This window comes from Carassius carassius, chromosome 4, assembly GCF_963082965.1.
Source record: "Carassius carassius chromosome 4, fCarCar2.1, whole genome shotgun sequence".
In the NCBI taxonomy this organism is placed as follows: domain Eukaryota; kingdom Metazoa; phylum Chordata; class Actinopteri; order Cypriniformes; family Cyprinidae; genus Carassius; species Carassius carassius.
Genome location: NC_081758.1, coordinates 25,462,849 through 25,477,537, shown reverse-complemented (window position 1 = coordinate 25,477,537; position 14,689 = coordinate 25,462,849). Strand labels below are relative to the sequence as shown.

The window sequence follows — 14,689 nt, the reverse complement described above, 5'->3', positions numbered from 1 at the left end:
GAGACACACAAGCTCAGTTTCTGGCTAAACAGCTGCCTATATCTATCATCATCCTCTGAAAAATAACCTAAAAGAATGGCCAAAAATAGCCAAAAGAATGTAAATCAAGAATAAATTCTTCTTAAAATGACACAAATAAAGCTTCCAATGGCTTGGCATAATGAATCCGCGAAATTCCTCAGTCAGTCACAGAGCTCAAGAGACGGTTTATACCCTCTGCACTTTTTAAATCTATCAGAGTGAATTCTTTCCATTAGTTTAGTGAGACGAGCAGATGAGACATGGCTTTTGGAGGACTTGCAGCATTTCTGAAATTATTATTATTTTTTTATAGTTTTGTGAGAAAGGTTTTTAAATGGTTTCCTCTGGAATGGCTTTGCTCCCCTGACACATGTCTTGCTTATGCTTCAACACTTTCACAGGTGAAGGATCTGACTGAAGTACGCAGTATGTTTCTGGAACAGGAAGACGTCAGAAAGTGTTCAGCGGTCATATTCAGTACTGTATTCAATCTAATGCATTACACTATGACTGTACATACTGTCATTTTGCAAGTGATGAAATTAGATACATTTGTTTGGTCAGTGTCATCTGTACCTGTTATAAATACACTAATCTGCATACTAATGACACAGACAAAGACTGTTAGCAAAAAATAAGTGAACTTCACATTTAGAGACACAGTTAGTATAAAGCTACAAACACACAAAACACCTTATCTCACTGTTCATAAGGATTTCCAAATACCAGGTTATTATTTTGAAATGTGATGTGGTTTCTGCTGTTTAGTCTACAAAAACATTTGCTTGTAAAGATTCAGAACCAACAGATTGTTTAACACTTCACACACATGTAATATTATAATGCTAATACTGAATTATTTTCATATTTATATAGGGAAGAGGAGTCTGTATTCATAACAGCCTGTCATAATGTAACACTTTGAGGTGATTACCCATATTCTCTTAAAAATGAAAACAAAAATCACAGTTTTACCTTTCTCTGATGAACTCCGACAGCTCTTTGCTGGATATCTGGCCATGTTTCATGTTGTGGTACAGTACATCAAATCCATTATTTTTTTCGCCCTGCCAAAAGATAACAAAAATGAAAAAAAAAAAAAAAAAAATATTTCAACATCACATTTTTTTTCTTCCCCTAGTTAAGGCAAGAACAAGAAGGAACATTAAAAATTGCATGTCAAGGATTGCACTGCATGTCATCAGATGGTGCAGACATTTGTTTACCACTTTAGGTTTCTGAACAATCTATGCGGTCATGGTCTGAATGGCATCTAGCTGGCTTCTTAAAGCAGACTGGTCCAACATGTTCATCTGCAGCATACCTTCTGTATTTCTGCCCGTTTGCAAGTTAAGTCAGTGCTGTAAGCTTGGTCTGAATTGCGTAAAGGGTTTCATAGTAACCACGGTTACAATGATACAAGTGTCTGATATCAGCATTTTAAAAATGCAAGCACTAAACTAATGCATAATTCAGTTCTGAAGTGAAGCCTGACATCTCCTCTATTTTTGTAATGTAAAATACGATTTTTTAATGTAGTTATAAGAGTTAAGGTAAGATACATTTAGCCAAGTATTTTGCTGGCCATACATATGTGGACTCCTGCTTTATGTCCATGCCTTCAAAGAGAGACACTGTGTAAATACAGTACAAACACTCACATGTACTGTGGTATGCCAAGAGCATCACCTCCTCCTACGTAGGATTTTTTACTCTCATACAATTTCGGCTGATGACTAATGGATACAAATAATTTTAAATGATTTTTGAAGTATTTAAATATTTACAAATGCTTGGTCCTATTAACACCTTATTTGAGTGACAACACGTAATTGGAATTTAAAGTGTGTGCTGGTCATTTCATATGAATATTAAAGGGGTCATATGACGTTGCTAAAAAATAACATTATTTTGTATATTTGGTGTAATGTAATGTGTTTATGCGGTTTAAGGTATAAAAAACCCACATTATTTTCCACATACTGTACATTATTATTTCTCCTCTATGCCCCGTCTGTCTGAAAAGCAGACAGAAATGTTACGCCCCTTAACATACTGTGATACTGTGTGTCCAGGCGCGATGAAACAAAACCAGTAAAACCCATTATAAATGAGGCATTTGTTGCATCTAGTGGGGATATAATTACTGATTATAATGACTCATATTTGAATCATCAGTGACAAAGTCTTTGAATATGTAAACATACTACTTACAGACTGAGAGTCAGAAGCGACTTCTTACTTTGCGTGAACATTTGGGCGGCGTTATGCAAATCTTCCCACGTGGTGACATAGAGATGTGGGGGCGTGTTTAAACGAGGCGTTTTAAGGGGGGGGGGGGGTTGACTCTTAACTTTTATAAAGAATATCTCTTTGGATATGAGACTTTAGTCTTTGAAACTTTACAAATCTTCTTTATGCACCAAGAGCTTGTAACACTCCAAAGAGAAAGGAGAAATTTTAATTGCATCATATGACCCCTATAATAATAATAATAATAATAATAATAAGTATGTTTGCTCAGCATATCTGCCCTGACTGACTATAAATACATCTGTCATCTATACCAAAACGGTACAACAGACTAATGAATCAGATTACTGAATTAAACTAAAATCTACATTTTAAGAAATTCTATAATGATTTCACAAAAGCCAACTGTAAAAATACAGAAATCTGACACACAACAAGAGTTCAACCCGTGATTCAAAGAGAAACACAAGAAAAAAAAAATCTGTCCTGAATCTCTGTAGTCATGCACTACTGTTTTTTTTTTTTGAAAGATGTTTCGTGCAGACTAAGACTGCATTTATCTGTTTAAAAGAGACCATAAACAGTAATAATAATGTGAAACATTATTACAAAATAAATAAAATACTGATATGGTGCTCAAGAATAATTTCTTATTATCAATGTTGAAAATCCTTGTGCTGCTTAATATTTTTGTGGAAACCGCAATATGGATACTTTAATAAATAGATAGTTCAAAACTATGACATTTATTTGAAATAGCAATCTTTTGCAAACAAGCAACATTATAGATAATCAATGAAGAAATTAGAAATTGCTAAATAAAACCATTAATTTTGTAAGAAAAAAAGATTATATATATTATATTATTATATATTTTTTATATATATCTTACTGAGCCCAACTTTTAAACGGTAGTGTGCCTCAATGAAAACTATTCACACCAGTGTTTTTTTTTTTATTTATTTTTTAAGTAGCATATTACTAGGGAAAAGCAGGTTATTTCAGAAAAGAATCTAGAAAAGCAGGCAAAATTGATATGATCACTAAAAAGACACAAACCAATGTAAGGATTGGAAGGATAAAGCTCTGCTCTCTGGCTTATACTGTGTAACTTCCACATCAGCTTTTGTGGACACAGCAAATATCACGCAGTGTGTGCGTTTCCTGTAGCGCAAAAACAACTGAGATCTGTGTGAGATTAGGGATGGGACGGTATGAAAATTTAATATCACGATTATAGTGACTAAAATTATCACGATTATCAATATTATCACGGTTTTGTTGAAACGAGATGAAAGTGTTCAAAAATAGTTGATGCTCACACTGAAAACATTTCAGCAAGTTTTATATTTAATAATCAACAAACAACTAATAAAACAAGCAACTCTATGCACTTAATTTAAAGAAAGATTAAATTCTGTGGCATTTCCTTCCTTACAATGAAAAGTGTAGAAGCATAGAAAAGCATAGAAAAGTCACTGACTTTCGCCATTCCTTCTCGAAAAAAAACAAAAAAAACATTGTGCGCTGCGCTTGCGTCAGACTGTTGCTGGCTGGACATGATTTAATAGTGAGTTATTAAAACCGCGATAATCAAACACGGTTTTAATGATAATTCATTTTTAAACGATATTACTAACCTTCAGCACATTTTATCACGGTTATCAATAAAACCGGTTATCGTCCCATCCCTATGTGAGATTGTAAGATTGTGTGTGTGAGTGTTACAAGAGCAGCAACAGGCAAGCTAAGCCCTACAGAAGTGACCAAGGAATGCAGTAATATTAAAAAATACAATAGGAAAATAACAACAAACTCTGGAAAATGCTTTGGCCGTCTACTCCTTGAATACCAGCACAACAAAATCCTGGTTTGAGCTGTGATTGGTTCATGCAACCCACGTGACTTTTAAACCCACATGACCTTTAAACACAAGTCCAATCATAAATCGTCTTCACACAGTATTTTACTTTCACTTAATTTTGTTCAGTTCCAGCCTATTGGACTATCTTTTTATACTTAACATGAGGGCGCTAGACTTTACTTGAGTTAAATTATTTTTAAGTCGTGAGTAACCCTCGGTTAAGCAACGTTTCATACTTGTGATGTGAAAATTAAACAGCGTAAAACAATGAAGTGCCAGAATCACAAGAATTACAGTGAGATGATTAGCAAAAGACAACCAATCATAAACGGCTTCAAAGTCACGTAAAATATCATGCTGTTTTTAGTCTCTAATTTTCAATAACAAACATAAGACCACATAATTATCACATTTACTCTCTGAAAAACAAATGATAACCCACAATGACATTGCCAAAACTATATCAAATATCTGTGACTTACTACGAATCCATGACATTAGCAAAAGAGAAGTTCAGAGAAGTTGAATAAACAAGACATACAGCAAATGAGGAACAAAACATGCTGTTTGAAGAAGCTAATTTGAGCGTAGGAAAATGCTCGCTGTTGTGTTATGCCTTTGTGTATGTTTGTGTTTCTTTGAGGGGGTTTTAACCATGATCTGACTCAGGTTAAACCAAACAGAATTCACATTTAAAGCCAAAACACACAAGAGGAGACATGCAGGTTCAGATGTGTGTGTTTGGCTTGAATGTGTGTGCTTGTTCATGCAGCTGCTCTCTCAAACTGGGTGAGGTTCCCAATGCAGAGACTATATGCAAAGTACCAGACTGCGTGCACACACACACACACACACGTTTTCTTAGCTTTTTAAATGAGGACATTCCATTGGCTTCTACTGTTGTTATATACAAGTAGTTTATTAATATACTATAAATGTAACCCACACTATATGCCTTACACTAAAAGACAAGTTTCTGCATTTTCATAATTTAAAAAAAAATTTTATTTTGTTTTTACAAATAAGGACACCATCCAAAATATGTTTTGTCAGATTTATCTCACTTCTGGGTACAAATTTGATCCCATAAATATGGTGTCGTAAGTCCACATATACACACTTCTCCCTTCTTAGAAGCTCAAATCAAGAATGCCTAGATATGCAAATGTTGTTACATTTTGATAAATATTCCATCTTCATAAATCTGCTCTCTCATGGTCGTCTTCTTATTATTTAACTTCATAACTCATATTTATATCTTGTTTATGTTATGGTTAGGATTTCCCCCCCTCTTGCTTATTCATTATTAAAAATATTTTTCTCTGATATTACACATTTTGTGCAGGGACAGCATAGATGTATTCTTATACGGACAAAATACGTTGATGACAATAAAATAACAATAAAACTATATATTTTTTTTTTAAACAAGTATATGGGGTGCCAAAAAGTAGGCCTATTGTGTCATTTTCCTATGGCCCTTAAAAACTGTCCTCAGCAGATGTTTTTTTTTTTAAATATAGAGGCACTTAAATGCATAAACAAACAAATCCATAGTGAATTCTTTCTACGCTCAATTTACACATCATATTTAAGCATCATCTCAGAGTGCTGCAATTTATCATGCAATACTTTTACAATATACTCTGTCCCCATAATACTAGCTTTATTAAAGTAGCTTTAAATGTATTAGCTTTATGTAAATGTGTCCTTGTAAGTGAGATAATAGCACACAGTCTGGGAAAGTTAACAGCCCGATTTAATGCATGGTTTATAAAGTCCACAGCCATCTGCTGAACTTAACCCATGAGGGTTTCATAAACATTACAAAGCATGCTAAAATTGGCATAGCTGACACAGTCTGCATGGCTTCTAGCTTGAATCAGTTGAAAATGGCACAGAGATCTGAATTGTGATTGCATTAGTATGCATTAGATGTATCTTGAGTGATGAAGACTAGGAAATAAAACAACTTCACTCAAAGCGCCAAATAAGATTTAAGAAGGGTGTTGAAGAAAGGTCAAACAATTAATAGAGATATGTCACACCCCCTACACCAGGCATATGAGGTGTTGCCATCAGGGAGGAGGTTTAGGCTACCCTCTTTCAAAACTAATCGAGCCAGTAAGTCATTCATTCCAACTAGCATTACATTTATGAATAAGAACTTACCTGCAGGACAGCACTTTAAATAGCATCATGCACTTCTTTCCAGCTTGACTGTTACAGTATGCACAAGTATTGCACTTTATTATCCTAGTTATGTGTAGTAGGGCTGTCAACGAATATTCTAAATTCGAATATGTATTCGAATAGTTAAAAAAAAACGAATTTCGAAGATGAAAATTAATATTCGAATAAAAAAAAAATGTGGAAAAAAAGGCCCGCGGTAGTAGTGGCGTGGTTGTCTTCTTTGCGAGTGGGCGCGCTTGCGCGCCTGAGGGTTCAGGGACAGGTCACAGGAGTCGCACTGTCCGGCACAGCATCACTGCTGAAAGTTGACGCGTCTTCATGGAAGATGCCAGCAAGTGCAGAGCCCAACTCGACCGCAGCAGAGAAAGTGAGGTAAAATTGTTGACCCGCGAGATTGTTGTATGCAAGCTATTTAAGATACAGTTAGCATACCATTGGACAACTAGCAACATGAGGTCACATCTCAAAAATGTGCACCCAAATGAGCATGGCATAATGTGTGGAACTCCAGTTAAACAGTCAGGTCTTGACACTTAACGTTACTTTGCATCGCCCGCAACAAGCTCTTTGTCTGCAACATGACAAGAGGTCATAACGGATAAAATAATTTCGTTCATTTGTAAGGACATGAGACCGATCAGCATCGTGGATGGGGCAGGCTTCGGGGAGTTCTGTCAAGCAATGGATCCGAGGTTTGATTATTTATCATTTCATGTCAAGGAAAAGTTCCATGTTTACCACAGCACAGCTCGCTCGGAGCATTCAATGTCAGTTCTATATGCTGTAAAACTTCAATTAATATTAATAATATTTGTTTCAATCACTGAATGAAGCCTGCTATATTTGGGACAACAGTCGCGACCTTAAATTGCTTGCACAAAAATTAGTTTGTTCATTTAAACCGTTATGCGCAGAGAACGTGAGGGTGAGAGAGCGTGATGTCTGCAGTCTTGGCCATTAGTTGATTTCCTTGTTTTTGTGTAGGTAATACGTTGTCATATATGTTTAAACTTAAATAGACTATCTATACAAGTAGTTATGTCTCTTTGTATTATTTTTGCCTGTTATTGACGTAATGCGCGTCATTGACAACATGCGCAACCAGATGTTCGAATATTCGTGTATTTTTTAGAGGGAATATTCGAACGTCAATTTTGAGCAATTTTAACAGCCCTAATGTGTAGTGGGGTTTGAGTCTTCTGTCCTGATGTTGGGTATGTGTGGGGGTGTGGTAGGGGTGGGGGTGTTTGGGGAGAGGGAATTTTTTTTTTAATTCTGACTTGTCAACTGTCTTGTTGTCTTATGTATAAATGTATCAGACGTAATGTATGGTGTAGAACAAATTTCCGAAAGGATAAATAAATAAATCTCTCTCTCTCTCTCTTCTTCCTAACAAAGACGGTGTCTTTAAAAGGCTCAAATAATTTGTTGTTGTTATTATTGAAGTACCTTATTTTCGGGACTATAAGTCACACTTTTTTCATAGTTTGGCTGGTCCTGCGACTTATAGTCAGGTGCGACTTATTTATCAAAATTAATTTGACACGAACCAAGAGAAATGAACTAAGAGACATGAACCAAGAGAAAACATTACCGTCTACAGCCACGAGAGGGCGCTCTATGCTGCTCAGTGCTCCTGTAGTCTACAACAGTGCAGCATAGAGCGCCCTCTCGCGGCTGTAGATGTTAATGTTTTCTATTGGCTCTTGGTTCTAAATAAATGCGACTTATAGTCCAGTGCAACTTATATATGTTTTTTTCTCATCATGACATATTTTTGGACTGATGCGACTTATAGTCCGAAAAATACGGTACTTTATATATATATAATATATATTAGATAATATATGACATTTATCTAATAGTAAAAATAACCAATAAAATTATCTAATATAATAAAGAAATCTTTTTTCAATTATTTTGGAGCAAATTAACTTAGGGTGCACCATAAATATCGGCCGATAATTAATGCGCATCTCGTCAGTAAAGCCGGTTCTCTAATCAGCTGTAAAAACCATCAGGTGTAGTAATGTGAAATCACGCACCTGATGGTATTTACAGCTGATTAGAGAACCGGCTTTACTGACGAGGTGCGCATTAATTATAGGCCGATATTTATCGTTCACCCCTAAAAATAACTACAACAAAAATCACTCTGATAAAATGCAATTTTGCAAAGCATAAATCCAATGCATAATTGCACCTGTTAGAAATGTCCTTGTACATGGAAGATTCCTCAGATAATCAAATAATGCAGAACAAACATAACTTCAGCAAATTCATTTACAAACACTTACAGTTGCTCCATTACTGAAAATCACACTGCCATTCTGAGAGCAAACATGTGCACGGTAAATCAATGAGCAGAGCAAAACCTCTAGACATCAACAGTGTCAAAGTTCAGCCGAATCCCTTTCACTACAGCTTTGAGTCCCTCAAATGACCTTCTGAACTCCCCGTTTAAGCCTCTGTGCTCGGGACATCTGTCCTACAGACACACAGCATTGCAGATAAATGGAAATGCACCACATTCGAATGCATTAAAAGACAAAGATGTCCAATGACACAATATTTGTTAAAAAAGGGAGAATATTAAAATTGATTTTCTATTAAAAGGATACTCCACCCCAAAATGAAAATGTTGTCTTTAATCATTTTCCCCCCATGTCGTTCCAAACCCATAAGACTTATTTATTAATAAGATATTTTGGATGAAAAGCATCGTCAGAATAGTCCAGAATAGTATCCTTGTGTCCCCGCTGACACAGAAGAGCGTATGGTGCCTGCGTTCAGCATATATTCTCCAAAGGATACAAATTGTTGAATAAAGTCGTCATATTTGTTTTCTTTGCATACAAAAGGTATTCCCGTTGCTTCATAACGTTACGGTTGAACCACTGATGGCAGATGGATAATTCTGACGATGCTTTACATCCTTTTTCTGGACCTTGACATTGTAACTAACTTGGCAGTCTATGGGACAGTCAAAAGCCTCCCGGTTTTCATTCAAAATATCTTCAATTGTTTTCAGAAGATGAATGAAGCTTTTACGGGTTAGGAACAACATGGGGGTAAGTGATGGGTGGAGTAACCCTTTAACCATTCAACATCCTGTCCTTTAGCACTCTACAGGGGAAGTCGTGGCCTAATGGTCAGAGAGTCGGACTCCCAATCGAAAGGTTGTGAGTTCGAGTCCTGGGCTGGCAGGAATTGTGGGTGGGGGGAGTGCATGTACAGTTCTCTCTCCACCTTCAATACCACGACTTAGGTGCCCTTGAGCAAGGCATCGAACCCCCAACTGCTCCCCGGGCGCCGCAGCATAAATGGCTGCCCACTGCTCCGGGTGTGTGCTCACAGTGTGTGTGTGTGTGTGTGTGTGTGTGTGTTCACTGCTCTGTGTGTGTGCATTTCGGATGGGTTAAATGCAGAGCACAAATTCTGAGTATGGGTCACCATACTTGACTTCACTTCACTTCACTTCACTTCACTCACTTCACTTCACTTCACTTCACTTCACTACAGGTAAACTCAGTATAATGAAAACTCACTCAGTCTAATAACGCATGCTTCATTTTTAACATTTTTATTTTCACTTGTAATGTTTAAACAAAACATCATAGCTCAGTCTTCTGCTGAATATGATAGACTTCTCTCAAATGACATATATACCAGATTTTTCCAATCATTAATCTGCATAAACCAGTCCCTCCACAATCGACTGCAGGTTTACAACTGTTTTCTTTTCAATAATCCATTACATTTGGATTGACGTCACAAAATGGAAAAAAACATCAGTCGCTATCTCCATTCCATCTCCACTAAACATAAACAAAACTCAAAAGTGACTGCTGTTGTAATTTTCAGCTTTATTTCAAGCTAGAGCTTATCTAACCACTAATACACTACACACACACACACACCAAAGGCAATTCTGAGCAATATTAGATAGTCGACAGCGGTGAGAAGTCAAGCTTATGGAAAATCACATCATTAGCATTATGAGGAGACTCTGATTTTTACTAACATTTCACAAACACAAAACTAACACAACCTGCATTTGCAGTTCATCACGCTCATGACATGAACTTGAATTGCATCATAAAATGTGGCACGAACAAACATCTCTAGCATTTCCTAGTAAGAATAGAATGAAAAATGCATATTTTTGTTTATTCAGATTACGTTGATTAAATGAATGCAGGAATTCCGAGCAGAAGCATGCAAACATCTTTTTTAATTGTAATCGGTCAAGAACTGTTCTGACATTTTACACTCTACACATGACTAACATAAAAATACATAAAAAGAATGAAGAGTTCTCATCAAGACCTAGACAAGTAGAAACTAAAGGGAATATTGGCAGGATGACTCAACCAGATATATATTTCCGTAAGCAGGTGTCTTCTAACTGTAACAAGTCTAAACATCCGCCAACAAAACCAACAGAGGTAGATGTGAGGCATCAGCAAAGGTCAAAAGCTCACTAGAAAAAAAAAAAAAAAATCACACTGTGTTTACAGCAAGAGAGGAAATGTGCGGTTAGATGTGTTTGACTGCGGTAAACAAGACTGAGAGGTTTCCTTCAAACACCTCTTTGTTGTGGGAGGTTCTGGGTAAGTTGTCACACCTGTGGGGCGTCAGGCGCTGGAGGGCAGTGAAGATTGATTTCAAGACTTGATGATGTCATGGCAGAAAAATATCAAGACTATTTTGACAGTTTGACCTTCCCTGCATTAATTTCCTGAGCTTGACAGTTTCAGTGGAGTGAAGTGTGTGGGGTATATGTGTCTATGTCTGTGCCCTGCATTACAAGCACACAGCTCATCACAGGCATCCCTGTTTCTCTGAGCCCTCAACACAAAGACCTGATTGAGAACAGGACTCCATAGCTCTGCAATCCCCCATCTCCTGTTTTGACAGTCACGGTTTCCAAATGCACACTTTCTCACCCTGTTCAGCTCTACACGTCTGCCATTCAAATGCTGTTTAATGTTTAAACCACGGTCATTTACTATACATGACAACAGAGGAATCTTCCGGGATGCTTTCAAAAACTATGTCAGGCTTTACCTGTTCTGCAATGACTGCAAAAATCCTCAATAACAATACATTGGGGAAATAGACATTATTTGAAAACTGACTTGAATCTTGATGGAATGTAAGAGATAATAAAAGATAGACTGTGCATGATCACACCTGAAAACATACGCCTTCATTCTACTCAAAGTGATAATGCACTTGAAAATGAAAATTCCATCATCATTTGCTCACACTCATGTTACTCACGCTCTCTTTCTTCTGCGGAACACAAAAGAAGACATTTTGAAGAATGCTGGTAACCAAAACATTCTGATGGCCATTGACTTGGACAAAAACATCCTAAAAAAATATCTTCAGTTATGGTATATGCCACAGCAAAGTGATACAGGTTTGGAATGACAGGAGGGTGAGTAAAATAAGGAAAATATTATTATCTTTGGCTGACTGTACCTTTAACATCCCTTGTTGCGTTGTATTCAAATAAAGTCACAGGTCTCTAAGTAGCAAATATGTCTAATAAGGAGGTTTTCAGGTAATAACTGAGAATAAAACGACAAACATGAAAATGTAACCACACTATGAACAGCTTGAGCACTCAAAATAAATAAATAAATAAATAAAATAATAATAAGCCTATAAAAAAAGCCATGACAGTACTAACCATAACGCAGGTAATTAAAATTAAAAATATCACCATACGGTATATTATGGAATAGAAAGGGGTACTTATTACACTGCTAACGTATTTGTTATACTGTGTATATACCAATAAAAACTTTATTACACATCCTGGCCTCCGGTCTAACGTCATTACGGAAGAACTAGAGCAGGGTCGCATTGTGAATGACAGCCGTGACATCCAATGGTGTTTCAGAATAGGATCGTTAACATTCCAAGACGTTGATCGACAGCCAATCAGATTGAACGGAGGTGGAACACAGTTGGCTGTCTGTCTGTGTCAGATGGATGTATCGAGGCCCAATCCTCGGTCTCGCTGGACGGCATTCTCCGAGAAAGTGAGGGGGGCAACAGGCCAGTAGGCTCTCGTGCTTGCCTCGACCATGTTGTACCGGTATTATACCAACAACGGCCAGTGTGAATCAAAATATGAAGAATAGTCCCAGAAATCAAGCGGATTATAACAATTTAAAGAATGAAATTCGAGTGGAGCTAAATTGTCTTTAACCCGCAAAGATAAGTAAGAGCACAACATAAGCAACCTACCCAGAAATGTTCCAGGAAATAGGGCGTTATCATCTTGCTGTCCTCCTTTCTTCACAGCAGCGCTTCTCTTTATTAGAATTGCCTCAGTTGGCACAATTAATCCACCGTCCTCCCCCCGATGTTGTTGTGTCTGGTGGGTTTTCTCTTTTTTCCTGCTCTTCTGCTTGGTTTTCCTTCCTCTGAACACGACTCCACCTCCTCCACTTGCTTTTTTTCCACCTCCTCCACTTGTTCAGTATTTCATTGAGGGAACGGTTATGAAGAAACAGTGACGCCAGTGGCGAATTAAAGAATTGACAGAATTCCCATGATGCAATCGCGTAATTCTCACGACCAACTTGGTGTAGTGACTCTTTTCTGGCATCATATGGAATTATACTACGAAATGCGCTAATATTATCAAAGAAAAGTTATTAACGTATATGTTAATAAGCTACTGTTCTTGGACACCAATAAAAAGTATATACATAGTGTAGCTGGTACATATTATATCTTAAAGATAATCCAAATTGATCATTTGAAATTACTTTTATGCACTTAATAAATGTTAAAAAAAAGACTTCATTTCCAAAGTTGTCAATATACCTTCATATTTAGAGAAATGTAATCAGCGATTTTTTTAAAGTGTTTATTCTTATCAATGCACAAATCCAAGCAGTGAAACAAACTCACGTCCATAACAATGTCATACAAATATCATTACAAAATTTCTACAGTACAATATATATTCTTTGCATGATCCAAAATATCTGGTGGCCCCTAAAAATGATTACATTCTATATTTGAATCTTTCTGCAAAATCAGATTATAAAATAAAAGTAAAAAAAAAAAAAACTATAAATTGCTCTCGGACCAGAAAAGGGAGCTTTTGAGCAAAGTTTGACTTCATTATAACATTTTCTTAATTTCCACACATAGAACTAGACAGGTGCAGTCTGGGGTGGGGACACAATATTTCGATTTTTACATTTTGTACTTCACAAAAATTAAAGACAACAACAACAAAAGTAAAACCATGTAAAAGTAAAATCATGGCCGTATTTATACCCCAACCCCTGATAAACTTCAAGGTGGTACAGTACATACTGCATTTATATTTTATAAATAACAAATGTTCACATACATAAGGCCTAGTTACTTCCATTTTATCCCACATGACGTATCCTATTTAAGTGTCCATTAACAGATATCTCCTCTAATAAAAAATAAAAAAGTTTTACATTCTTTTACATGGAGATAGTGACAAAGATATGACCATTAGAAAGGATGTTCACTAGCAGCTGAATGGATTACAGTGAATTGCTCTATTATTATTATTATAAAACATGGGAGCCTGAACAGCGGAGAAAGGCATTCATAAAAAATAAAAACTTTAAAAAACACAGCAGAGAAAAAAAAAAGTTAAACATACCTCCTGAGGTCTCTACAACATAAAATATTCAAGTAGAAAATTACAACACATAGCAGCATTCATTAGTGTAAGACGGCACACTTAACATTCATAATATCTGCCTACTTCACGCGTCTTTGTTTGTTCTTTTCTTTTCATTTTTTTTTTTTTGTCAGAACAATCTCCGACCTTTCTTATTGGTTACAAATGCAAAACAGCTGGAATGTTGACACACATCCAGAAGAAAATAAAAACACTGCAGAAATACACCAACACAACACAGACTCAAAAACACCTGACAGTACCCATGGTGTTCAGATCTAAATTAATAATAAAAAAATAATAATAGAAACACTCCTTACACCCTGAAAGGTTTGAAATCTCAGCTGGTTCGGTTTGAATCCAGAACTTATCTTATAGTTGTAAGAACCAACTTTTAAGGCTTGCTACTATTCACACGAGGGACACAAATACTGCCTCCACAAGCACTGAACTGTCCAGGATCACACACAACACACAGACGTTATTTAAACCTCAAGCAGGAGGTAACATAACTAAATAAACCAAGTCACAAAAGCAATATATGGATGGAAAACACGTCACCTCTTGTATGTTGTTTTTGTGTCGAAAGAACACAATCAAATCTAGTCTGTATGAGGGGCGCTAGAAAAACTGATTGCTCAATGGGCCACCAACATACACAA

At 36.4% G+C, this 14,689-nt stretch overlaps 1 protein-coding gene across 5 annotated transcripts in view; it reads right to left on the bottom strand.

Annotated features, from left to right (window-relative positions):
• Window positions 1–12,836, bottom strand: part of LOC132139607 (F-BAR domain only protein 2) — a 39,295-nt gene extending 26,459 nt beyond the window's left edge. For 3 of the 5 annotated variants that reach the window (XM_059548083.1, XM_059548086.1, XM_059548085.1), the window contains exons 1-2: window positions 12,596–12,836; window positions 997–1,088 (exon numbers count right to left, since the gene is read on the bottom strand). In XM_059548083.1, coding sequence (XP_059404066.1) covers window positions 997–1,088; window positions 12,596–12,628 — 125 coding nt within the window. In that variant the 5' untranslated portion in view covers window positions 12,629–12,836. The remainder of the gene's footprint in view (window positions 1–996; window positions 1,089–12,595) is intronic. The other 2 variants (XM_059548087.1, XM_059548088.1) reach the window with 1 other exon arrangement.
• Between the last annotated feature and the right edge of the window lie 1,853 nt (window positions 12,837–14,689).